The 27,616-nt window shown below is 40.0% G+C and overlaps 1 protein-coding gene across 1 annotated transcript; it reads right to left on the bottom strand.

Moving 5' to 3' along the window:
- On the bottom strand, positions 1-27,616 carry HAS2 (hyaluronan synthase 2). The gene is made up of 4 exons (XM_007106932.2): positions 27,069-27,616; positions 14,007-14,633; positions 3,278-3,379; positions 1-1,647 (listed from the first exon to the last, which is right to left on the bottom strand). Exons 2-4 carry the CDS (start codon positions 14,631-14,633, stop codon positions 718-720), a joined length of 1,659 nt encoding a protein of 552 aa, XP_007106994.1. The 5' UTR covers positions 27,069-27,616; the 3' UTR covers positions 1-717.

Below are 27,616 nucleotides of genomic sequence, written 5' to 3'. Positions count from 1 at the left end.
AGGTAGAGAGAGAGAGAGAAACATTTTATTCTTTCTATCATGAACAACATCAGTCAACCAAGCTTCACATTTTGGGTAAAAATTTTTTAAGTATGAATTTTTTCAGAACCTATTTTATTAAAAAAAAAAAGGAAGAACAGGTGTATTTTGGCAGAGGAGTAAAATATAAAATATGCAAAATTTGTTTTAAAATTGGCATACAAAATTTTAAAACACAGTACAATTATATAAAAATACAGCACAGCCAACGGCCTGTAAATTTCCTTTGGCATTTCATTTGGTAGAGTTAAACAGAAAAACCTTTCTAAAAAAAAATTAGCTATCAACACAGTACATAAGTTAGGTTGTATATGTTGAAAGAACTTTTCCTTGAGTTTCCAAAATCCTTTTCTTACATGATAACCCACATAAAGCATGACTAGTGAGGTATATAGGGCAAAACACTGTTAGGCGGATGTACAATAAGGAAAAAGTGCATAAACAAAGAATTCTTCCCATTTTCATAGAAATATCAGGTTAAATCTGAGTTCTTCTTGATGTATCATTTTACTTTGGCAGAATTAAAATAAACCCATACAAATGTCTTTGTTCAAGTCCCAGCAGCAGTGATATGTCTCCTTTGGTGGCATTATCTGATGCCACAATACCGCACAGTCCCTAGAGGAACTAAGGTTTTGTGTGTGTCTGCATATGTAACTGCAAACATCAAACGTAAGATCATACATCAAGCACCATGTCATACTGTTGTCCCTTCTTCCGCCTGCCACATTTATTGATGAGAACCACATACAGTGTCAAAAGCATGACCCAATAGCATGCATACAGCAACGTTCCAACAATTAAAACTGTCTGTTTGGATTCTGAGAATGGCTTTTTAGATTCCTTATAAATGGTGAAAATCACACCACCCAGGAGGATTGTAAACCAAACTGATACTGGAATGAGTCCTATGAAATTAACAACAATGGTTTTCCTTCCAGATGTGCCCCACCCAGCTTTGTTTATCGTTGCAATCGCAAACATCTTGGCGGGAAGTAAACTTGACATGTATAACACTGAGTAGAGGGACATGAAGACCATGACGATATTTCCTCTAAGGCAGCTGGCAAAAGATGATTTTATGAGACCCACTAACTGGACAGTTAACAAGAAGAGAAGGATGTTCCAAATTTTACCCCTGTAGAAAAGCTGGATTACTGTGGCAATGAGAAAGAAAGGGAAGAACCCAGTGATGACTGCTTCATAGGTCATCCACAAGTGATGTTTATGAAACCACATGGCATTGTACAGCCACTCTCGGAAGTAGGACTTGCTCCAACGGGTCTGCTGGTTTAACCATCTGAGATATTCTATAGGTGTTTCAGTAAGGCACTTGGATCGAGCTGTGTATTTTGTTGCATAGCCCAGACTCAGCACTCGGTTCGTTAGATGCCTGTCATCTCCAAAACTACATTGGCTGCCCATAAATTCTTGATTGTACCAGTCTTCCACAAATTCATGCAATAAGGAGTTTCTGTACATTCCCAGAGGTCCACTAATGCACTGGACACATCCAAAATAAGACTGACAGGCCCTTTCTATGTTAAAAGCCATCCAGTATCTCACACTGCTGAGGAAAGAGATCCAGGAATCATACTTGTTTAAAATCTACAAGAAAAATAAAAGTAAAAATAATTAAATAAAGGTAAGCCCCAGCTAAAATTTCCAACAAAATCTGCACCATTGAGAGGTTACTACCTAGAGTAATGTTTGTTTTTTTACCCTTCTATTTAGCCTCTTTCCTTTTTTTAACACGATTTTACATTATTTTCTTTGATTCTATATACTATATTAATTTGATAAGTTGGGTGTATGTGTTGGGGCTTCTTGACAATGTTTTTCTACTCCATCACTCTCTGTACTCTTTTGTTATGTGTTTTGTTTCTTTTTCTTGTTATGTTATAAAATTGAGATTTTTTTAGGCTTTGGTTCTCAGCCCTTAAATTATTCTCCCACTGGCAGTCCAGTGGTTAAAGACTTCGCCTTCCAATGCGGGGGGATGTGGGGTCCATCCCTGGTCGGGGAGCTGGGATCCTACCCACATGCCTCACGGCCAAAAGCCCAAACACATAAAACAGAAGCAATATTGCAGCAACTTCAATAAAGACTTTAAAAAAATGGTCCACATCAAAAAATCTTAAAAAAAATTATTCTCCCACTTTCTTACTATCTAATATTTGAAAGTTTTTAAGTGCTATTCTCTTCTCTTTTCAACTCATCCAACTCTATTATTCTCCTTCCTCCCCAGTTTTAGCAATGCCAGTGATAAAAGGGTTTGCTCTGGCTTCACCCCAAAACTGGGATCCTGAAATAATGCTCTACACAAAGGCTATTAAAATTATTAGTTTGGGGGGGGCAATATTTCTTAATTCTCTCCTCTGTCTCAATTTTGTTCAGTTTTCATCTGGATTTTACATGCTTCCTTTTTATCACCAGGGTATTTCTTTGTCCATCTAGTGTACTTTCTTTGCCTTCACTATTACCATGCATATAAATATGGGTTATATAGAAACACAATATCTACATTTAAAGTCAAAATTCCATGTGCTTCTCACATCTTTTGCTAAAATCTAGTGCACTTTTGCAAAGGGCTCACTTTAAGCTACATATATTTTCACATATTTTGTTTTCCCATTCCATAAATTTCAAATCACCTTCATTAATATGTGTTTCACTTATTGTTTCTCCATTGATAGCAAATAATGGGAAATAAATAATAATTGGAAAACTCACTTAATTGTTCCTTTGACTTTCTCTCGAGTGTAAATTTGAGTTGCTGTTTCTCTTTTTTTTCCTTTGTATTCCAATTTGGATTTTTGACCAACCATATATTGTTCAGCTTTTAAATACATAGTCATATGACATAGACTCCATCTCCTGCCATACCTCCATTTTTTAACCCTGTACTAAATGAGTTCCAACACCATTTTACCAGAACATTAAGTTGTGGCTCAAGAAGATACGGCAGAAATTATTACACATTTACATTATATTTTATATAACTTATCAGCCACTACATACTTGTGTTATAACCCAGGATTAAGCAAAGAAATCATAAGTTACTTCAATTTAGACAGCAGAAGAGGTATAAAGTGGGTCCAAGGCACATTCTAGTATGTCTCTGGCACCAGAAACAATACCTGGCACAGATTTGGGTGTATAATAATTGTATGTTCAAAGAACCAATGAGTGAGGGTGCTACTAAAGTGACTCATGCAAAAAGTGAAACCATATGCACCTGGACATCTCCCCCGACACCTCCAACCATGGGATCTTCTTCTAAAACTTTTACCATCTCCACAGATGAGGCAGGGTCAAGCATGGTGTCTGAATCACAAACCTGCAAAGAAGAAAGTAAGAAATAAGTTAAAGAAAAGAAGACGATGAGTGTGCTCCATGTAGTGAAAAGTGGGCATATATATGATAGCTTCAGCCTTATTGTCGCAAGGCCTCAATAAGCAAGTAACACAGGGATGAGAGTTTGCTACATGATGGCCAATACAAAGAACCTGCAAACTTAATATTTAAGCTAATGACATGACTGGATAGAACAGCTAAAGTGATGACCTAGGCATGTCATGTAGGGTGACCAGCTTCGCCTGGTTTGTCATGGATGTACGCAATTTTGGCAATGAAAGTCTCATGTCCCAGGTAACATCCTGGATTTCCGGGACTTGGAAAACATCCTGGGTTGGTCACCATAGATATCTCTTTTTTAAAAAAAAATGCCTTAAATAAGGCTTTTAGATATCTTATCCCTCAGGTCTGAATGATGATAGGAAACTCCTATGACAGTATTGAAAAAAAGGCATGTTTAACAGTGATTATTTTTCTCTATTTTAATATGGTGATTAAGACAGGAAAGCAGTTCTACTAAGGCTGGTTGTATAATTAATTCTGAAGCAAGATGTCCATTTGACCTGGGCTTAGCAGATGACATTCCATTAGAAAGGAAACTAGCTTGATGGGCAGACCACCTTTTTATTTTAGAGTATTAAGTATTCATCTAGCTCTTTATATACAAAAGTAGATGTTAATTATCTTAAGCTTTTCTAGAAGTGCTAATTATTATTCTTAAAAACAAACTTTATACAGGACAAAAAAAACAATGTTGAAACCAAACCAACTACAACTTCAAGAAAATTATTAGGATTTGTCTATACCCATGAGCTGCTCCCAGAAATTTCTACTGGAGGCCAAAGGTACAGGGTTATAAATTGTACTTTTCTTCCCAAGCTGATTTATGAACTTATTGGAAAATGAATCAGAAAAATAAAGCAGAGGAGAAACCAAAATATTACATGTATACTCATAAAGCTGATATGGAGAATAGGGCTTATATCAATGGAGTAGCAGACTTTGTAACTATGTTCCCCAGAATTAGACTGATGTACCAATTCCAAATAGCATCTAAGTGGGACTAGTCTCCTCCTGAAGACAGTTAATGCCCCTTCGAAAGGTATGGCAGATGCCTGCTCCTTCGTGGCAGCTCACTTCTAGAAGAAAGGGGGAAGAAGGAGCTAGGCTACCCCTTCCTCCTCCCATACTCACCAATCAGATTAAGTCACTTCTCTTAGGGAGAAATTAGGTACGTTACACCTGTGGATGGACCTTCTTCGACATGATCAAAGAAAATCAAAAGTAGGAAAAGAGCTGTCACCTCTCTATTCCTGGTTGATATTAATAAAATAGTATCCTTTTCTGGAAAATGCAGCCAGGCCCAAGTAGACATAAAGTGATGAAAATTGACATGTAATGAACCAGTTTCACATCCCCATCCAAGCAATAAATGACATGATTGGCAGAGACGGGAGTGTTATCTGCAATTCCACTGTTTTTCTATGTAGTCTGGCTACATTTATGAATTTAATCAAGATTTAGTCTCTTTATTTGTATCAAAAGCAAGTATTTGTGCAGTTCTCAGAACTGCTTCATAAAAATAGTAGGGATTTGATATACCAGTTTTGAATGAAAATAATTTTTAGAAGCATGAACTCTGAGTTAAAGGGGATTTTATATGTCGGAGGAGTCCCTCACATACATAGCTAGGAAGGGTCAACATTTAAAAAAAAGTGCCGATCTTAATTTTATTAATAGGTTTTTTCTGAAAATAATTAATATATATTAATAAAGAATGTTGGTGAAGAGAACAATTTAAATGCATTATTGTAACATGACTTAAGGAGTATATAGCGTATCCAATTATAAAAAGTGAAATCTTCACCTCTCTGGACTCAACTAATTATAACAATTTTAAAGTTAATTCCCGAATTTTGTATATTACTTTACCTATTTAGAAACAGGCATTTTCTAAATAACCTCCTGCCCCTTTTGGGGGGTGGGGGTGGCATTCTATTTTGGTCTGCATGGTCTTACTTATTTTAGAGGAAAAAAAATAGCAGCTAGGCATTAGTACTCCATTAAAAAAACAGGATTTTTCTAATACTTCAGTTTACACTCAAGGGTCCCAAGCCTCAGAAACCTAAGCAAATTCCTCCAATAGCGATGTTTTGCCCCTCTCTTGCCTTGTCTGTCACTGTTTTGTATACGGCTATAAGCCTGGCAGGCCAGTAACTAGGGGAGTAGAAAGGGAAGGCATAATTTCAAATCCACCTTTCAACCTCTCAGCATCCAGAGTTTATGGCCATACCCACCTCTATTGACTCAAGCTGGGAAAGGTAAAACCAGAAAGCTAAAATAAGACTAAAAACAACAGGAAGGGGGCAACCTAGAATTAATGTGCAAGTAACTCCGCCTGCTTGTAAGATAAGCAAGCCAAGGGAACTGCCTCTCTGAAATGACTAAACTTGAACCAAACTTCTGAGGTTCTGCATATTTAAGTTGGTCCTGCCCCTCCCAGTTTCCAACAGCAAAGTGCCAGAAGTTCTCTGAGAGAGGTTGTTCACATGGTGAGTTTAACTGTCAGAAGGGAAAGCTCTCAGAAATCTCCTGGGAGGGGTTTGTTAGAGTGGAATCAAAGAGTTTTCTAAAGAAGTTCAATTTCTGGATGTTCTTTGGTGATAGAAGGCCAACTAGAAAACCACCATCTACGACGGTCTGTGAAAGCATGTATGTTCATGGATATAACAGTATTAATTTGTTTGTGTGTAAAGGGTATAACTCTAGCCCTTCTTAAAATCAGTCTAGTAGAAACAGGATTTCTAGCTGTCTTCTCACCAATTAATGAGAAGTGTGCAATTTCACGAATGTTGCCTGTTTTAGCTCTGGGCTGGAAACTGTGGGAGAAATCCACCAGTTCACAAGGAGCTTAACCTCACCCTGGGAAAAACCACAGGACTGATCTGCACACAGGAAACAATTGGAGAACAAATCAAAATGTCTTTCTGTCCACGCTGAATGTATCACTGTAATTTGTTCAAACTACATGATCGCCAGTCATAAGATTTCTCACTAGGAGATATGGAAATGAGGCAAAGTCACCAAATTTTGACTAAAATGAGTGGAAAATGTCAAGACAAGAAGACGTTATTGGGAGGAACCAGCCACCTCAGTCTTAACCACGGAATCATCAGCTAAATTGCTTAAGACCATGGCTCCCCCTCCGTCACTGTTCTAGCCAAGAGACAGTGCCGCCACATTCTCCGTATCTAAAACAGGAGTTGGCAAACTAAGGTCTACCGACAAGTTTGCCTTCCCAATTTCTAGATGGCCTGGGGGTTAAAAATAGCTTTTACCTTTTTACATAGCTGAAAAAAAATCGAAAAAGAATTTTTTGTGACATATGGAAATTATATGAAATTCAAATTTCAGTGGCCATAAATAAAGTTTTATTGGAACCCAGCCATGCACATTCAGTTTCATATTATCTATGGCTGCTTTCACACTAAAACAGCAAAGTTGAATAGCTGCAACACAGACCATATAGCCTGCAAAGCTTAATGGTTTCTGTGAGGCCTTTCACAAGCAAGTATGCCAACCCTGAGCCTAAAAGAATCGGTTGGGGGGCTGGCGGTGGAGCTCTTTCATAAAAAAACAAAGAACAAACTAAAAGAACAAGTTGAGATAAAGTATGTTCTAAGTCCCAATTTAACTCTACTAGAGGTCTTTACGATTGCCTCTATCTCCTATTTTTATAATAGGCCAAGATTTGACTATTATAGCAAATCAAGAGGCCGCAATGAAATCTTGAGTTCTGTACTTCACTGCTTTTGTGACCTTGAACAAACTGTTACCATCCTCATGATACCAGAGTGACACACTGTATGTAAAAGTACTTGGTAAATTACAGAGGCTCACAGAAAAGTCATATATGCCATTAGTACAGGGTAATAATCTTTCATTGTTTATACTTGCTAAGTAAACCCACTCATTACCATGAACCGGTGACTCAGTAAAGAGAATCACTAAAAGGAACATGAGAACGGATTACATATCCAGAATATCTTATCACAATGAACAAGTTCAAATGTATCCAAAACACCTATAGCAGTTAGATATAGAAATTGCTATAAATGTGTTAAATACGCTGTTAGACTGTAAGTCCGTTTCAATTTATCTCACTGATCTTAATCTACCTCACAACAATGTAAATAAAAATATCCTGTAGACATATTGTTATTTATTCTACCATATGTTTTTCAACTTCTAAGACCCAAGTCTAAAATGCTCAGTATCCATGTTTCACCTTTTTTTAAACATATTTCCTTTCAGATTGGTGGGTTCTCCACCTCTGCCTGCCCCTAACCACTTCAAAGGGCACTGAGAGCTACACAACAAGAGGAAAACTTAATTATTCTGGCTGCCTTCGATGAGGAAACAGGCTGAAGATAAATCAAGACCCTTTCTGTTGCTACTGGCTTCATCCTTTGCCTGCTTGTAAACATCAATCCTTTCTTAATCTTGACCCTTCATCTTAACCTGGACCCAGCGAGATGATTCATTTCAACCATATTTGAAATTTACTCTTGGTCATGATCCCACTCTGCCCAGTTTCCCTTCCAAAACTTAACCACATAGTAAGTGGAAAGTACTCCCTACCCCCTCTTTGCCCCAAGACATTCCCCCTAGTGAAAACAAGTCAGCCAGAATTTTAAAATTCACCAATAGTTATTTACTGGCAAACACAAGATGGTGCTAGCCCCCAGAACTCCTAGCCAGAGTAAACACACTACTGAAAGGAAAAGAAAGCACTATGTAAAACCTTGGAATCAGACAGATCTGAGTCCCAATCCACCATTGACCAGTTATATTCCCTTGGACTAGCTTTGTAACCTTAAACTCCTTACCTCACCTTTCTAAGTCTCCATCTCTCAGGTGAAAAATGTGGATAAGCACATCCACCTCATAAGTTTGCTGTAATGGAGAATTAACTAGATAATGTATGTATAGCACTTATAAGGGCTAGCTCATAGTAAATGCTCAATAAAAGGAAGATATATATACTAAGAAGTGATCATCAAAACCAGAGGCACAAACTAAGAACACTAGTCCAATGAGGGAAGGGGTCCTTCTTATCTGTACTGTAAGTAAACCACGACTTGCTCAGAGAGCAAAAACTAATGCCTTGTCCAATGCCCAACAAATTTAAATTAAACAAGCTGGATTATTGAGCAGGCAATATAAAAATCCTTAGATTGGGCTGTCTACTAGGGAAAAAGATTAGAGAGCAGTTTATGGCAGACTATGAGTGGCAAAAACAAAATCATAAAATGTAAGAATTTTAGGACTAAAAAGACCTTTTGAAATTAATCAGTGAAACCATTCCAGGAAAAAATAAATGCCCTCAAAGAAAAATACAGAAACCTTCTTGGGGGAGAGGGATGGGGGACAGGGAGGATGATTCTCTCATAGTAATTTTATTTATGGTATAAGACCTCAAATCTAGCCAATAAAAAGCCTCTAAATCGTAGAAACCTAAACAATTTGGGTCTTATTTGTTGCTCTTTTTAAAAGGAATTGGGAAGATATATACCTTTCTTGTTAGAATGTGTTACCCAAATTGTTATAAAGTAACATTTGCCTTCAGGCAACCTAGAATCCTTTTAAGACATTAAGGTGAAAAAGGAGTCATTTGGTTATTCTCTTTTCTTTTTCAGGAAGGCTTATACACGAGTAATAGTTGTAGGTGTAAAGCAAAGGTGACAAGCCAGCTGGAAAAATGAGAAACCAAATGTTGTCACCTCTAGGCTTAAGCCAGGAAACACGCTTATTCCAAATGGTTGGAATCCTCATTCTAAAGAAAGGAATCAGGAAATCACATAATGGTTGCCTTAAATCAGGGTTTACATTCAAGAACCCAACTTTGAGGGAAAGTGTAGATTAAAAATGAAAAGAAAATTCTAATGCTATCCTCCCTTCTGTGTTGTTGTTTGTTGTTTTTGTTTGTTTCTTTGATCCCAATCTTGAAAAGCATAGATATGTTGCTAGAAAGAAATTAAGACAGTCCTAAGTTAGAGTTTTCAGCTGAAAGTGATCTCAGAAGTCATCTCTTCTACCAGTTGAGGCCCGCAGCAAGTTAACAGTTAAATCAAGAATTCAGATTTCCCCATTCTTATTTCAATGTGCTGAATTTCATCCTCTAAGATGAAGGATACAAAGTCACATTAACACTCTCAACACGACCCTTCAGAAATTTTCAGAAAATAGGAACCAATCAAATGTTATACACAGTCAGTCCTCATTATGCACGGTAGTTATGTGCTACAAAGCTTCCACGAACGGTGAGTTAGCAAATACTAAAAAATTGCTTCTAGCAGACATATAGAGTTAGGTTCCTCAGAGTCTCTGGTCACAGCATTTTTGTCTAGTGATCAATACCTAACCTTGTTGTATTTGTGCTTACTTGTTTATTTGTGTCACCTTATTTAATATGTATTGTTGATTCATTAACATTGAACTTATGTCCAACAGCACTGTAGCTCATGCCTGAACAAAGAGCATCTAACAAACCTATTTTCTCCATAAGGCAATTATAGCCTTCTTGTGTTACGATCACTAGACAACATTTCAACGCTACACTTGGGGGCCATTTTAAACAGCTACATCAGCCACCAAAAGCACAAAAATATGAAAAACATGATATTCAATAGACTAAAGAAGTTACTTGTTTACAGTATCAAAGGTAAAACAAAAAGGCAAAGCATAATCTTGTGTGACCTCAGCTGGGACCGTGCACATCAGATGACACTTTTTTTTTTGCCATTCTGCACGTCTGCAAATGATCACAAAAGCACTGCAACTATCGATTTTCGGGTAATAAATACGTTTTAGTCAGTAGGTTAACTTGTAAATACAGAATCCATGCATAATAAGGGTCAACTCTACTATTATGAATGATTTAGTCTTACTTTCCTCCTGCTCAAAGAATCTTGGATAGCTATGGTACTGCCAGATTAAATTAATAATAAAATTGCTTCCTATAATCTTCCCTTTTAGAAAATGTTCATGCTTATTGTATAACTTTTACCTGGGAAATTCTTAATACACACATCAGACGATACTGTTTTTTTCCTTTGTTATATAGACTCGTGGCCACTTATGTGGTAATATCAATGTTCAGTGAAAAGAGATATGAATAAAGCAATTATCTAATCTAGATATCAAAAGACACTTTAAAAGTCTTCTGATATTGTTAAGTAAAAAATACAAAAAAGTAAACATGATATAATCGCAAAATTGTTTTTAAAATAAGGAAAAATAGAAAAGTATATGCTGGAAAGTATTAAATTTGATAATCTATGTATGGGTCATGTATTCGCTTCAGATGATTTTTTTAATTGAAGTATAGTTGATTTACTATGTTTCATATGTACAGCAAAGTGATTCAGTTATACATACATACTTATCTATTCTTTTTCAGGTTCTTTTCCATTATAGATTATTACAAGATATTGAATATAGTTCCCTATGCTATACGGTAGCTCTTTATTATCTATTTTATATATAGTAGTGTGTATCCGTTAATCCCAAATTCCTAATTTATCTTTCCCCTCTCTGCTGCCGATTATTTTAATTTCGCTCATTGCACTTTTCTACATCTTTGAAAAAGTTTCTCCAGAAAATACTTTGATTCAAAATTAATAAAATCTTCCTCATTCACCTCCTTATTTCTCATTCCCTGTATTTGATTTTCTCACTTTATTTTTCTTCTTCTGCTTTTCTGTCTTCTCTATCTCTGGAAGCAGCCACTAGCATCATAGCTGAATTTCCTACCATGCTGGCTTTGTCTTAAACTAAAGCTTCCCTCCATGTTCTATGTCAGCATTTATTATTTGAGAGGCTACAAGGCTGAAACAGTACTTACTATAGAAGACTAGAGATGAGAGGGAAGAGATCTAAGAGGTGGTGATGGATAAAGGCTTGTTCTGAAAGAGACCAGAGGGAGCCAACCCAGAAGGCTCAGAAGTGCAGGTAGAAAGGTTAACCTTGAGATAGGAGGTGAGGTGGGGTACCCTTGAAACTGTAAGCTGAAGAGTCAGATCTTGACAGCCTTCACAGCCTGTACTTTTGCTGTTCTCTTTTGTAGAAGGCAAGATCATCTGTTTGTAGTTAAGCAGGGAGGAGTTTGGGTAAGGCCCTAGGAGAGTGATGAAGATCTGAAATAACAGACGCGAGAGGAATAAGCAAGACGTCTATTCAAGATCAAGTGAAAAGAGTGCTGACTAGTGCTGAGGATCCAGCTGCAACTGGAAACCAATCATTTTGGCCATCTCTCTGCACACTTAAACAGTGTTCTCTAGCCAGGTTAGCAAGTATGAGCAGATGGTCAATTTCTTCCCCTAGCCCCCATTCTCTCTTGTGTATTAGCACCTGAACTTTGCTTCCTTCCATCCCTAACCAACTTGAACTCCACATTCAATCACTTGTAATAGTCAGGAGCCAATATCCTCAAACCCCTCCCTCTTTGTCTTTCTGTAGCTTCTGCTCTGTAACTCTTGGACCCTGGGTCAGTCAGAAGGAAGGATGAGAGTACTATATTGGATTGAACTTTATGCAATTTCTGTTCTTATAGGGCATAGATGAGGCATGGCAGGATAGTATTTACTAGTTTCAGAATGCCAAAAGATTTTTTACCCCTGTTTGAGTGCTCTGAACGGACTGGAAGTCTCAAGCGGATTCGGGGCCCAGTTAACAGCTGTTGCTAGGGTCAGTCTATCTGGAGGCTTCAGCCTGAAGGAAGGAAAGTTCTCAAGCCTGATTAGGGCACTAGCAAAAAGCCTACTCCAAAATTTCATATTTTGTATTAGTTTTTCCTGGACAGGCACAAGTCAAGTTGTCAAGGATACAAACAAAATTCCAAACAAGATGTTGGGAGAAGGGGCTTTGGGAGAAGCAGGTTAACAAAAGAAGACGAAGAAAAATCTCACAATAATGTCATGATTAGAAACGACAAACGTAAATTGTTTTAACTAAAATTAAAGGCAAAACATCAAAACAGATGTTTTCTCATTTTAGGCCCAGAGCTTCATTCTTCAAATCATCTGTAAGTTCCCTAGCCATTCCTTACTTTAAAATTTTCATTTTATTGTCTCATCTGGGCCTGAAGTTGCAATAGGTAAATATGCAAAAATGTCTTGATTTAACTAAAACAGCCTTATTTGTGAAAGTTCTAGAAATTAGGAGACACTTGGGGTTGAAACTCTAATCAACTCCCTAGAAGGGAGATTTATGCAGATGGTACGAACTGAAGAAATACCTCAAAATTCTTCAGATATTAGCTAAATTAACCACATGTTAATTAGCAATTGACATGTAGTATAGTTTTCAAGTAAGGACTAGATAATCATATAAGAAATAATACTTTAACAGCAAACGCTTTAATAATATTAACAATGCCATTATCAACAACTTTTGCTAAGCCCCTTTGGATACATAATTTGAAATAATTTTCTCAAATCCCTTGTGAGATTGGTTCCTTCTAACCAGGTAACTGAGGTTTGGGGGGTGGTCTTGCTCAAGGTCAACCAGCTACAAATTGTTAATTAGAACCTCAGTCAATTGACATTGAAGCCAGTGGCCACTGCCATCCCATTACACAGAGAGACACACTGGGCATCACTTTGTGTTGATAAATCCCCTAAAACATATGATGGGTCTTCCAAAAACAAGGATTTCACATTTAAGAAAAGAGTAAAAGTGTCCGGATGGATATTTGAAGCCAGAGATAGTTCTCCTTTTTCAATATCATCATGAATAAAATCTAACTAAAATATCTGCACAAAAGTACAACTAGAAAACTCACAGGTATTATTAATGTTCTAAAGAAGAAACTTTCAGTGAGAACTAAAAGAGGAGAAACCGTAGAATCAGCAGTCAAGAGACACAGTCTGTCTAATTTCCATGCAAGCAAACACCATCACAAACGCTTTCAAAGGTCAAGTTGCAGGGAGTGAGGTAATGCTGTTTGGGGAGTGAAATAAACATGACTTAGATTTTGTTCTGAGAAGGTGGTTTTTTGGTTTTGTTTTCCTTTTCCCTTTTTCTTTTCTTTTTCTACGTGTTTCAGTTTTGAATTCCTACGCTTTTAAATCTAAATTGTTTTCATCGCCCCCATTTTACCTAGTCTCTGTGAAAAATATTTCACAGCTTTCCCTTTGGTCCTGCAGATTTTCTCAAGCTCCTTTTGCTGGAGCAGACACTATTTTCTTACAACGCTGGAGATTTTAAGAGTGTGGAAAATGACGTTGGAATTGATTTGGCAGAACCAAGGGGGCAGAGAAGGTAAGGGAGGGGAAAAGAAGGAAGGAAGGGTCTCATGTTCTAAATAATCTTGATTTCCAACCAATAACACTGCACAAGTTAAGCATTTTCATAGATAGTTTTAACCGTTTTACAAGATTTTTTTTCTCTCTCTTTCAGAATGTGCTTTCAACAGTCATGCTGTTTTCAGATGAACTGAAAGAAGCACTGTGTCCAGAAGGGACAAGGATGAACTATAGCATATGACTGGAGAGATACAAAAGATGCTTTCTTTAAATGTGTTTGTCCTGGCAGCTGCGGAAACCTACCTGCACATAATCCACACTTCGTCCCAGCGCCCTGAAGGCCGTGTACATGACTTCTCTTTTTCCACCCCATTTTTGCATGATGCAAATGCTCTTGTTGGACAAGACCAACTGGGTGACATGTTGTGAGCTTTCTTTATGTGACTCATCCGTCTCACCAGGACCCTTCACGTGAAAGTTGTTCTTCCAGATATAAGTGGCTGATTTGTCCCTGCCCATGACTTCACTGAATATGTCCATCATGTACAGGTCATCTTCCGAGTTTCCATCTATGACCATGACAACTTTAATTCCAGGGTAGGTTAGCCTTTTCACAGATTGCAAACATTTCCGTAAGTAGTCTGGATCCTCTTGATACGCAGCGATGCAAAGAGCAACAGTTTTGTTCAGCTTAATGGGGGTTTCTAGAGATTTTTTCATTTTTCGGTGCTCCAAAAAGGCAAACAGGCTTTGGATGATGAGGTGTGATGCTAAAAAGGCACCATATAGTCCAAAAGAGAAATAGTAATTATCTGTTTGGATAAATTGGTAGCCAACAATATAAGCAGCTGTGATTCCAAGGAGTAGAGAAACTCCAAACAGTGTGGTTCCAATTATTCTCAGGATACATAGAAACCTCTCACAATGCATCTGTAAAATAATCACATGATATACTTGGTTAGCCACTCTTGTCCCATACTTGTTATATACATGGTATCACAGGGAGAGCATTGGACTAGAAGCATTCCAGGTGTTCTAACCTTGACTTTCTCACTTAACTAGTTGTATGACTTTCTGCATCTCAGTTTGCTCATCTGCAAAACAGGGATAAGGATGCCCTTTCTGCATACCTCGGAGGACTCTTTCAAACATCAAATGAGATGAGGATGCAGTGTACCACTGAAAACCGTAATGCACATATGCATTATTTTTAGTACGTGAGATCATTTGTCTAAGGATGCACTCAATGTATGTGGTCATAGCTAAGCATAAAATCTAAATATTTTAGTGAGCAAGGCACTCTTTCTTCTTGTGCCATCGTGTTCCCTCACCCCAATACTGACCAGTGAAAACTCTACAGGTTTTGCTAAATTTCTTATGTGTAGTTTTTTTTTCTTAATAAATTTATTTATTTATTTTTGGCTGTGTTGGGTCTTCGTTGCTGCGCACGGGCTTCAGTACTTGTGGCTCACAGGCTCTAGAGCGCCGGCTCAGTAGTTGTGGCGCACGGGCTTAGTTGCTCCGCGGCCTGTGGGATCTTCCCGGATCAGGGCTCGAACCCGTGTCCCATGCATTGGCAGGCGGATTCTTAACCACTGCGCCACCAGGGAAGCCCCTCTTATGTGTGGTTTTATCTCATCTCCAGTGCAAATCCCTTAGCTCACACCTTTCCCATGCAGCTAGCCAAGGTTGAATATAAGGATACGTGGATTCTATCCTTCTAGGTCTTCCATCAACTAGCTGTGTGACTTCGAGCCAGTTGCTTTTCCTCTCTGGGCCTTAGTCTTTAAAAATCTGTTAAATGAGGGCATTTAGACTCAATTATTTCCCAAGTCTCTGTGGCCATTAAAATTTCTTTATGCATAGATATCCTACACAGACATTTACCAAAGCCCCTGAAATTCTGTATTACATTCCTTTGTTCAAATGGCTGTCTCCCTCATCCACCATTAATACCAGCTGGTTCGAACCTGGTGATCAGGAACTTTACTGGAATATAGTAAGAACACAATAAATGTTTGCAGAAATAAATCACACAATTAGAGAAGAAATAGCATCATGCTTAATTTCAACAGGTAAATTTTGTTTTGTCTTAAGAGCTTTAACACATTAGACCTAAAAACACATTCCAGCTCTTAATAATATACAATTCTGTACACCTCCCTAGCGTTTGTGAATCTCCTGAAATATTTTGAACTACAGTACAGGAGGATCATATGTTTCGTGTTTCTCAAAGCATCTCCATCATCTCTATTATGAGCATAGAAGAGGTGCTTGGTAGACCTTTAAACTTTGTTTCTTTTTGGTTTCCTAGACCCAGTTCCAACATGTGGAGGAGAGGGGGTTCCCTACACATGTCACAAACAATTCTGTGGACACCTGCTGGGTGCCTGACAATTAAATCAATGTTGATATCATATGCCTGACAGAATCAGATTCCACAGGTTAAGAGTTCAGTCCTACAAGACTGCCCCCCACAAACACCCACACTTCAGATGCCAGTTGCCAGCCCAGGTTGTTACCTGTAATTACGATAAACTGGGTAAAAATCAGAGGTTCACAAGATCCCCTCCTGTGTTCGATTAATTTGCTAGAAGGAACTCACAGAACCAGGAAACATGTTTACTCATTAGATTACAGGTTTATTATAAAAGGATGTAACTCAGGAACAGCCAGATGGAAGAGACGCACAGGGCAAGGTATGCGGAAAGGGCATGGAGTTCCAGGCACCACTCTCCCCAAATCTCCACATGTTCATCGATCCATAAGCTCTCTGAACCCTCTCCTTTGGGGTTTTTAGAGACTCCATTACATAGGCATGATTGATTATATCATTGACCATTGGCAACGGATCTCGATCTCCAGCCTGTCTTCCCTCCTCAATGGTCTGGGCAGGGAAATGGAAGTTCCAACCCTCTAATCACATGTTTGGCTCTACTGGCAACCAGCCTCAACCCGGTGCATTCCAAAAGTCACCTCATGAGCATAACGAAAGACATCTCTAAATTTGCAGGTAACTCCAATTTCATCTTTTCCCTTAATTCAACTAGTTTTTGAAAGCTAAGTAAATTTATTTTCAAAGTTACTTTGGGCTAAGCAATTACCTCTGCAAGATCTCTTATTGGATATGCTATTTATATTTTCCTATTCCACATGAAGACTTACAATTGAATGTTGACATAAAACCTGTTAACATCTTGGTTTACTAGTTGTGTGGCCATCACATCACTCAGCTCCAAGTGACACCATTCACATTCTAGTCCCTGTGGCCATCATTGAGGTGGTCCTGAGTGGATATGCATTACACTTTGGGGTAGCTTACTGTGACCGCTCACCAATTGTGTTTCCACTCCTTCTGAGCAGACTGCTTGATGTGGCCATGGCATTCCAGCCTTTGTTCATCTGAGACGTGCCACTTCCAATAGGACTTTTAAGGGGGAGAATGGACATCCTGCAATATCTCTTTTCCCTCCACAGTCTTGATGTACATATCAACAGGTACTAAGGGATTGCAGAGCCCAAAGATAGAGGGAGCTTGGTCCTTGAACTGCCACATGGAAGGAAGCCAGCCACCAATGCCACCAATCAGGAATACCTGCCTTGGACTCTTATGTTAACAAGAAATAATTTTTGAGTTTGTGTTTGTTTGTGTGCCCAATACTCATTTTGGGGTTTAGTTTCCCAAACTCACTACAATCTAAGTAATGCAAAGCAGGCTGGAGAGCAGGGTTTGAGCTTGTGGACACTATTTTTCTTTGTGAAATGGAGATGATGGCACTTGTCAACAACCCTTCACAGGGCTACAGTGAGTAGCAAAATCAAAGTGCTTGTGAAACTGTTTTTAAAAAAATCAGAAACACAATACAAAGTATCAGCTAACACAGAAGATAAAAAAACAAAGCAAAACAAAAACCAAATGTGCGTTCCACTTTTAGCACTTATATAGGATTTCATAGAATGCAACAAGTACCCTGAAAAAGGTAATCACGACACAAATGGAAAGTTCAAGCTGCTGGGCAATGGTGAAACGCTGAGTTTTCAGTGAAAGGCAAGAGAGCACAGCATCCCTTGTTAATTAAAACTGCTGACTGGATGCTGAAAAGTCCCAAAGTGTACATTCAGCAATGCCTAAAAGTGCTGGGAGAACCAGACTAGGAACTTGTCTTTTCCAAGACATGAGTCATTCTCCCAAGGGTGAAAAATTTCAAGGCGACTAAAACTCTCTGCCTGGGCGAAGCTTAAAAGTGTGTTCTGCTTGTGTTTCAAATCAGCATAGCCAGCAAAAGAACCGCCTGCTATTCTTTTCCATTATTCACATTTTCCTTGCTTTTATCAGCACGTGTGGACACAGAGAGTGTTCGCATAGCATCTGCTGGCCACTGCTGAAGTGGGAACACCCTCTTACATCATAGGAGTCTACAGAATGTCCTTTTTCAGCCTGGGAAAAGTTGCTAGTACACTGCAGCAACAGAACCTTTCTATTTCTGCAAGGTATCGCGTTGTTACCTAGCATGACACATGTAGCATCTCAGTACAGGCCAAAGGGTTGTAGCATCTCAGTACAGGCCAAAGGGTTAAAGAGCCAGCTGCATTGAGGGAATAGATTGATCTCAGGGACTGACGCACAGGATGTTTCTTTATAATTTCAGAGATATGGGCACCATATGTGTGAGACTTTCTGAGACAATCCCCAATTCAAATACTCTGTTTCATAAGCAAACCCTCCTTCTCAGACATATGGTTTATTGCTAAATTGGAAAATATGGTTAGTTTCACCCTAGATCATTTGCTGATAGAAAACTTAGACATCTACCTCCCATAAAGAGTGAAAATATAAAACTTGGATTTTTTTTTGCCCAGAATTAGACTTTAGTCTATTAACTGATTTTTAAGTTGCTCTTGGACTTGATACCAATTATTCACCAAGGACTAGTCTTCACAGAATTCTAGGCCAAACCAAGTGTTAAAGAATAGCTTGGGGGCTTCCCCGGTGGCGCAGTGGTTGAGTCCGCCTGCCGATGCAGGGGACACAGGTTCGCGCCCCGGTCTGGGAGGATCCCACATGCCGCGGAGCGGCTGGGCCCGTGAGCCATGGCCGCTGGGCCTGCGCGTCCGGAGCCTGTGCTCCGCAACGGGAGAGGCCACACAGTGAGAGGCCCGCGTACCAAAAAAAAAAAAAAAAAAAAAAAAAAAAAAAAAAGAATAGCTTGGTGCACCTTAATGTAAACTCCACAAAATCAACAGATTTTATATATTTTTCTTTCACTAATGTGCCCCAAGGACATAGAACATTGTCTGGGTTATGGTTGGTATTCAAGAAATATTTGCTGAATGATAGATGTGACTTTATTCCTAAATATCATCATTGGCATCATTGTTATTGCAGCTAACTTTTTTTATCATTTACTAGGCAACAGGCATTTAAGCAAGTTTTGTTTACTTGAATAGCAAAATCCTATTTAATTTCAATAACTTTAGGTGGTAAATATACTGTTAATCTCATGTTACAAATCACATATGCATATGACGAGGCAACCAAGACTGAGTATTTAGGTAACTTACCCCAAATAACACAACTAGGAGTAGGGTTCACACGGTGGCATAATGGTAGGTGACTAGACTATTCTCAGTAAATATTGGCTGAACAGATTTGAACCTTCATGACAAAATAGGCAACATCCTTTTGTTCCTGATAAATAAACATGTTGTGTAAGGAAAGATTAGAAAAGAACGTTGAAAACTGTTTTCCTGCTGTAATGGAAAAATGGATATCATGTACTCAGGTACAGATACAACACCAGCCAATACTCAGAGAAGATTTCTGGGCTCCTATACCTTCCTACGTGCGTACAGTCAAAAAGGACCTGGAATGATGTTGTCCGAAAGGGAGCTGGCTGGTGGTTCCACCTATGTGGCAGCAGTGCTGCTCTTAATGTCAACAGTCAAAATCCTGTTTAACCATAAGAGAGGCGCTTCGGTTTCCATTGGTTTCATCTGTAGAGCAGATATAAGTCTTGCTGTTTGCTCGTATACCCAAAGTGGGACTCTATAGGTCATTGGGCATCAGAGCCTTTTCCTCCCCCTTGACCTTCCTTGTATTAACCAGACAGCAAATGGCAGATGAGAGAGAATACCAGCTGCTCTCACTGCCCTAGTGCAGTGGTGAGAACTGAGTTCTCTCAGCTTTCATTAAGGGGGCCTTACCAGTTTGGATCAGGGAGAAGCTAAAGTGAATTCAAATGAGTCAAGCCAGCATCTAGGAAAGGCTGCAGACATTAGGCCAAGTGATACCTCTTCTGAGAGGCCCTAGCTTACCATTCTTTCCAAAGTATCTCCTCCAGTAAATCAACTATACTTCCCCCCAAATTTTTTTTAATAAAAGGAAACATTTAAAAAAAAAAATCGACTCATCCACCCTGCCCTCTCCTCACTCCTTGTCACTCTCTCCCCTGACGTTGTTTGATTTTCTAAGTTACACTAAAAACACTCTTTGGCCATAGGGACTTCTGTATCTCAATTAACTGTGTATTCCTGTATCATAAAACAAGATGTGGCACATAGTAGGTACTCAATAAACACATTTTAAATAAGCGAATAAATCATGTGGACTCACGTTGTCAATGCAGACTGACAGAGCACAGGGCCCTCCTCTATCTTTGCTGCAGGCGCAATGAATATGCTGAGCCCTTAAGGGTATCCTTCACCCAGCAGGTTTTTTCTTTCTTTTAAAACCAGTTCTATGATTTCTTGACCAGCTATTTAAAGGTCATGATTGTAGGGGGTACCAGACAGGCTCTACAAGACCTTTGGATAACAAACTTTAAAAAGGCAAATGGTCCCTAACAGCATTTCCTGAAATTATAAGTTGTAGTCTGAGCAACCTTATGAGTTCAGGGGCCAAGTTTGGAGTATGAGGGATAATGAGATCATCTTTTTTTCCATTTAAACTCTAGTTGTCTTACAATATTTATTGTCCATTCATCTACGCTCTGCTTTGTGTTTAGTGCTAATGACTTGTGCGCGTGTGTGTGTGTGTGTGTGTGTGTGTGTTTGGGCGTACACACCCACATATATTGGCCTCTGGAAGCAGACTGAGTTGGAATAGACTCCTGACTATCTTTTAATGGTTTCTTTTAAAGATTGGGTAACCTCGAACAAGCTACATAATACTTGTCATCTTCAGTTTCTTCATCTATAAAATGGAACTAGTCATACTGACTTCACCTAATTATGAGATTAAAAGATGGAGCTCATTTAAATACCTAAAAAGAAATCATCAGCAGAGCTCAGTGATGTCAGCTCTCTTCGGGTTAATACCCTGCCAGTACCTACCTAATCAGCCTGACTCTCCTTCCCTTTAAGCTGTTGTTTGTTAGTTAACAAGGGATAACTCTGGCATAATGGAAAGAATAACAGGACAGGGAAGAAATGGATTCAAGCCCAAGTTCTGCCTCATATTAACCATCCAACTTTAAACAAACCACTTGAGGGGTCTATGAATGAGCCATGTGTCCTTGGACAATTAATATCTCTGAACATCAAATATTTGGGGGTATAATTAATTTTGTTCATTTTAATGATTTTAACCAGGGCTGAGTGTCTAGAAGAAGGATGGATGGAGACTGCACTGTGGGCAGTCTCCTCATCATAGTCACCTGAACAAGGGTGAATACAAAGAGCAAATTGATATTGGTATCTACTCTCTGAGCCTCATTTCCTCATCTGCAAAATGGGAACGATACCTTTTGCAGGCATACTGTAACCAGGTGAGGAATACATATATTTATTGCAGCTTTAATGGGATATTAATGGCTTCAATGTCTTAACATAAAGGAACAGCTGCTCTTGCACAAGTAACACTTGCACTTTCTATTTCTGCGAGGTATCTCGTTGTTGCCTAGTATCACAGTACAAAGGGATAAAAGGCACATTTAGAGTAAGCTTTACTGAGAGAGTAGATTGATCTCAGGGACTGACACACAAAATCTAATAAAGACAAGATCAATGTCCTTTTACTTGTAGCCAATATTTAAACAGACAAAAGCACAGAGGACGACAGGAGATATTTTTTTAAATGTTTGGTTAGTGAATGCATGGCTCAAGATCACATCTAAAATAAGTAAACAGCAGAAATGGTTTTAGAACACAGGTTTTCTTTACTCTTAAACTGGTGTCGTGTGGGAGGAGGGGGAAATAGGCCTCATGTCACGTAGAATGATTAGAATTAGGAATATTTACTTAGGCAGGTGACCCTAGCAAGGCATATGGAAATGTACTTCTTTGTAACAAGACACATTCTGCTTGTGGCCATTTGCCTGCTAACAGTGGATTAGAAAGTATGGTGAGCAAAAGATGAAAAAGCAGTGGTTCCCAAATGTTGATGTATATCCAAATCACCAGGGAATCTGTAAATATTACTGATGTGTGGCTCCTGAAACATTCTGAGTTAATTGGCATGGGGTGCTACAAGGGCATCAGGAGTTTTTCAATCTCCTTAAGTAATTCTAATTGCAACAAAGTTTGGCAATCACTGGGTTAAAGACTATGAAAACTTTCATGATCTCATTTGCATTGTTATACATCCCTCAGGTGTATTGCCTCTGCTACCATCCTCAACTAGAAATCCTAAGAGAAGTACCCAAATGAAGCCTCCCAGCAGTCTACACGTTAGAGCACATGACCCTCCCCTTCTCTCTTTCTGACCTCCTCTCCCTCTCTGGCTTTGAAGCTGGCCTTTGTCTTTCCCGTCCCACTGCACTTACTCTAGCAGAGACCTGGACCGGAGCTTACAGGGTCAGGCGATACACCTTTCAAAGACCTTGTCACCTGAGCTGTCTCTGGATCCAGAACTTTACGTTTCGGATTTCTCTTCATTTGCACCAGCTGTATTGATCAAAGACTTTCTAAGATGTCCATTCTTCCAACTGCCCTATTGGTTCCTGAACTTTGCCATCCTAAACTTCATACTAAAGTTCGCTGTGGCAAAGGGGGAAATTACAGAAAGACTTGGCATGGAATCCTAGCTCTACATGTTCCTCCATCAGCTCATGGGTCCTGTCTCTATAGGTCATTCTCTATGTAGCCATATATACCACAATGCCAAATTTCTTCATGAAATCTTTCCTGATCTCTCTCAATCAGATGTGTTTTCTCCTCAGTTTGAACCCCCATAAAACTTGACGAACCCAGCTGCAGCATAGCCCAGCTCAAGGGTGTTATATTCAAGAATTCCTGTATTAAATTTCATCTACTCTCCTTACTAACACTGACTTTCAGTGGGTTGCTTTACCTTTCTGAGGCAAGGTTCCTTTTCATCATAAAGTTTTCTTTGGTGGGCAGGAGGGATACTAGATATAATGTATGTCAAGTATCTACTTCAATGCCTGATATGTATTAGACATGTGATAAATAGTAGCTATTATTTTACTTCTTTATGGGCCAGATTGCATTTTGCCTTATACTACGGTTATTTAAAAACTTCTTTCAGGGACTTCCCTGGTGGCACAGTGATTAAGAATCCACCTGCTAATGCAGGGGACATGGGTTCAAGCCCTGGTCCGGGAAGATCCCACATGCCACAGAGCAACTAAGCCCGTGCACCACAACTACTGAGCCTGCGCTCTAGAGCCTGCGTGCCACAACTACTGAGCCTGAGCTCAAGAGCCCGCGAGCCACAACTACTGAAGCCCGCGTGCCAAGAGCCCATGCTCCGCAACAAGAGAAGCCACCGCAATGAGAAGACCGCGCACCGCAATGAGAAGACCGCGCACCGCAACGAAGAGTAGCCCCCGCTCACCGCAACTAGAGAAAGCCCACGTGCAGCAACAAAGACCCAACACAGTCAAAAATAAATTAAAAAAAAAAACTAAACTTCTTTGAGTATGCTTTTTCTATGATGAATTCGATTTAGATATGCACTACATCTTGTTCATTTTTAAATAAACTGCAGTACAGATTATGCTTTTAAGAGACATTCATTTCTAAATATTTTATTATTTAAATTGAAAAATATTTGAGTTTGACCTTGTATTTATTTTGACTCATATATCAGTGACATTTTCCTAGATTGTAAGGCAGTATAAATATAAACTCCACATGTTATAGCTAACATTAAGTTATAGGTAACATTCAAAATATTATTGAATTTAAGGTATATGCAGTGGGATGATACTAAGTCTATGCAGATTGCTGCTACAGAGGAAAGGATTAAAACCAAGTTGGGGTGATGGAAGTGATTTTCCTGCAGGGAGCTGTCCCCCCATTCAGCTGTCCTAGCACTGCCACTGGTTCTGTCCTTACAGCCTCTTAGTGGAACACAGCTTGGGTATGCATGGATAAAAAGAGAACCCAGAAAGGGACAATGGGGTTCATGCTCTATTCTGCAATTACATTAACTCATAGCTCCCACATTGTATAAAACTCAAGAAGTTAATAATGTAACATGCTACTTGTTCTTAGATTAAAAATATAACTGTGTAATAATATAGTTTTGCTAAAGGGGATCTCCCCATTAATCCATAGATAAGGCCTTTCCTCACAGTGCCAGTGATAGAAAATAAATGAATCAGTGACAGGCATGAATTTAACAATTCAAGAAATCTTTCTTCAAAAAAAACTTAGCTGATAAGGAAACCATAGGCAAAAAAATATTTATGAAATTCAGCATCGTGGGACTATTCTACAGACTTAACATGAATGATTAGTTTCAATATGACTTACTTTCTATTAAGTCTGTTACTCATTTGTTGCACAATTCTTGTTTTCCAGCAAGGTAGCTGACTAAACGTTTTGTGGAGAGTGACATTCAAATTTGATGCTAGTCACTGATTTAAGACCTTGAATTCTTATAAACACCATAGCTTTCTCTGATAAGAAAGGATTCAGTTCTAGGTACAATACAAGTAATTCCGGTAATTTACATGTCAGCACTTCTACAATAAGCTTTTCTGTTCACCCAACTCAGATGTTATATAAATAAGAGAAAGAAAAGAGGAGAAATGATATACTCATTATAATGCTGTAATCCAGAAATGTCTCAGAATTTTGAATTATTAGCCCCAATATTGCTTAATGCATATACAACATAATATACATACTAAAATTTATACTTCAAAGAGTTAAACTTTATTGAAAATTTAAAAGAATAGCCAAAATATTAGGAAAACCTTTGGTGGGATATGATAAATATTTAAAAAAAAACAATATTTCAGCTGCCTGAGTAATCTTATTTAGCTTCTAGAATAATGCAGTGAAAACTAATGTAATGAATGATTCAATTTGCACAAATTGGAATGAAAGGAAAAAAAAGTTTAGAAGTTAAGAGTTCTTTTCAAACCTATCCTGTCACATTTTCAATTGTATCTACAAATAGTTTGATGGGCGTAACTATTTGTTCTACCCAATTCTATACAAATACACATTTTAATTTTTAGCCTTTCATCATTGGCATGTTAGAATGTGTGTTGACCGTTACAATATTTTGTTAAAATGACCTTTTCAAAAATTCACAATCCTGTTTTAAACCTGCAAAGGCACATTATCATATGCCTTCACTACAATAAGAAATCTGCCGGGGGGAAAAAAAGCCTTGAAATCTACAATGGGCAGTGAAGCTGTTCTTCTTATCTGTCGCTTCCCTTTTCCAGCAATGTTCAACTACCGACTTCCTTGGCTTTACTCTAAGGCTGAGCTGAAAGTCTATATATACTCAGGCCTCAAGTTGGGGAAGCCCTCGGTCGCCAATCAGGATTTCCCGACCTATTGCGTCACACCTCCCCCCTAGGTGTGACGTCAAAGGCAATCCCAGGCCAGACACGTGGGTTGGAGTAGAGTAGCCTTTCTGGGCAGCTGTTCGGGAGACACCCGGCAGCAATGGCCCCCAAGGGTGTGGAACCGGGCAGGGAGGAGCCAGCAGAGCTCCTACACCCACCTCCTGGGAGCAGGGCGGTAGCAGCTCACTCCACCCAGAGGCGCGTGGGGTTGGTGACTCCCAAGTACTCAGCGCGGGCGTCTGGGGGATGGAGGGAGCGGCCGCGGGAAGCTGGCACCTAAGTCTGTGTAATAGGACCCAGGTCTTGAAAGCCCTCCTCCCCAGGCACCGCCTCTCAGCTCCCAGCCTCTCCTTCCAGACTTAATTATCCCTTCAGAGCCACTTCCCCTCGGCTGCGTATCCTTAGCCCGAGGAAAAGCCTCCAGCCTCCCAGTCCTCGCTCTCACACAGACCCTCCTTTCAGACCCGCCCTCCGGTTCACAGGGACCCATTTTGTAGCCCTCGCTCGCGCTGGGCGGGAACCCGCGTGACGAATTCCGCCCAAGGTGTTGATTACCCATCCCTACCTAGCCGTTGGCTCGCCTCCCACCTTCACCCCGGCTCCCACAGCCCACCCCCCACCCGGGGCTGGGCGCTCGGGAAGGCACCCCCAAATCCCCACCCGACTGTGCCCCGCGCTGCAGCTGCGGAAAGAGGCGCCAGCGTGCTCGTTGCCACGTCGGAATTGGCTCCCGGGACGCTGCAGCTGCCTGCGCGCAGCACGCGGTCCCCGCGCACGCCCTGCCCTCGCGGGCCGGCGGCAGCCCTGCAGCCGAGAGGAGAGATGCGCGCCCTCCTCCCGCGCGGGTCTCCGAGTGCCACTGCTTGGGTCAGGGACCCCAGACCGTAGTATGGCTTCTGGAGCCGAGCTGAGCCCGGCCGGACCCACGGTGACACTTTAATGGGGTGCAGGGAGTGCAAAGGAGGGGAGGCCAGGGGAAGACGGGGAGTGGCCGAACGAGGCCGGTAGCTTGCGAGGAGGTGGCGAAGGACCCTCCTTCTCTGGGGCCAGAGCTGGGACCCAGGATCGTTTTAACCCTTTGCATTCCAAGTAAGAAACAGGCTTCCCACTTGGAAAACGCGCTAGGGTGTCCAGGGCTTTCCTTCCCACAGAGAGTGTGTGGGAAAAAAAGATGAGAAGTGATAGGAATAAGGGGGACGGGGGAGGCTGCGCGGAATGCATTTTCCATACACAGTGGACATTCTTGTTTCCTAACTCGTGAGCCCCTCTGCAGCTCGGGAAGATGCGGAATGGAAAACTACATCCCGGGACTTGCAGCCTTTCCCAGGCAAAGAGGTTACCTGTGTTCCAGAAAGGCAGCGGATTTCGGGCGAGCGCCGCAGGGATGGGAGAAGACAGAGGGAATGTTGCTAAGCCTGACAGTGCTCTGAAATATCCCCTGATTTGCAGTCTGTTGGAAATTTTCAGACCTCAAACTTTTCTGTCGAAAACTGACTTAAATTTGTGTTTAACCCTTAACGTGGATAATGTCTTCCCTCTCCCTGGCCTGTTCGAGGACCCTCAGCGTTCACCAAATCGCGCCAGTGTAACGTACCTTGTTCAGCTCTTGGTCATAAAGTTGTCCTCAGCCTGTCTGTGTGGTCCCGGAGGGTCGGTGGCGGGCAGTTTCCAAAACTGAGGTAATAGGAGATCAGATGAATTTGAGACGACCGGCCAAAAAAAATAAAAAATTTAAAAACAACATTTAAAAAGGATGGGGGAGTCTTAAATGCTTAGGTCTCCCCCACTTTAAAAAAAATCACTAGTATTTTTTAATATTTCCGTTGCACTTCAGTCTTCTAACTCTTAAAGAAAATGTTATCTGTGCTTTGAAAATAAATTAACTTTATTTTATTTTATGCTCTAGTTCCCCCTCCCCTAATATCGGAAAGTCTCTTCTTCGTATAAAAAAAAAAAAAAAAAGCCTGGTGAAAACTCAGCAGAACCCAGGAAGCGTAGAATCGGGAGAAAGTCTTTGGCTGGGGCTGGTTCAAGTCCCTGGTTCAATGGGCTGCTGGAAGCCAGGACTGGGTAATTCTTTCCAGACGTCTTGACTTCTCCTTCCTCGCGGTTGTTGCCTTTCTGCCTCCTCCAACTTAAGGG

The sequence above is a fragment of the Physeter macrocephalus genome, chromosome 15 (genome assembly GCF_002837175.3).
Source record: "Physeter macrocephalus isolate SW-GA chromosome 15, ASM283717v5, whole genome shotgun sequence".
Taxonomy (NCBI): Eukaryota; Metazoa; Chordata; class Mammalia; order Artiodactyla; family Physeteridae; genus Physeter; species Physeter macrocephalus.
Note: the sequence above shows the minus strand (reverse complement) of the source record. Positions and strands in the feature narration are given on the sequence as shown.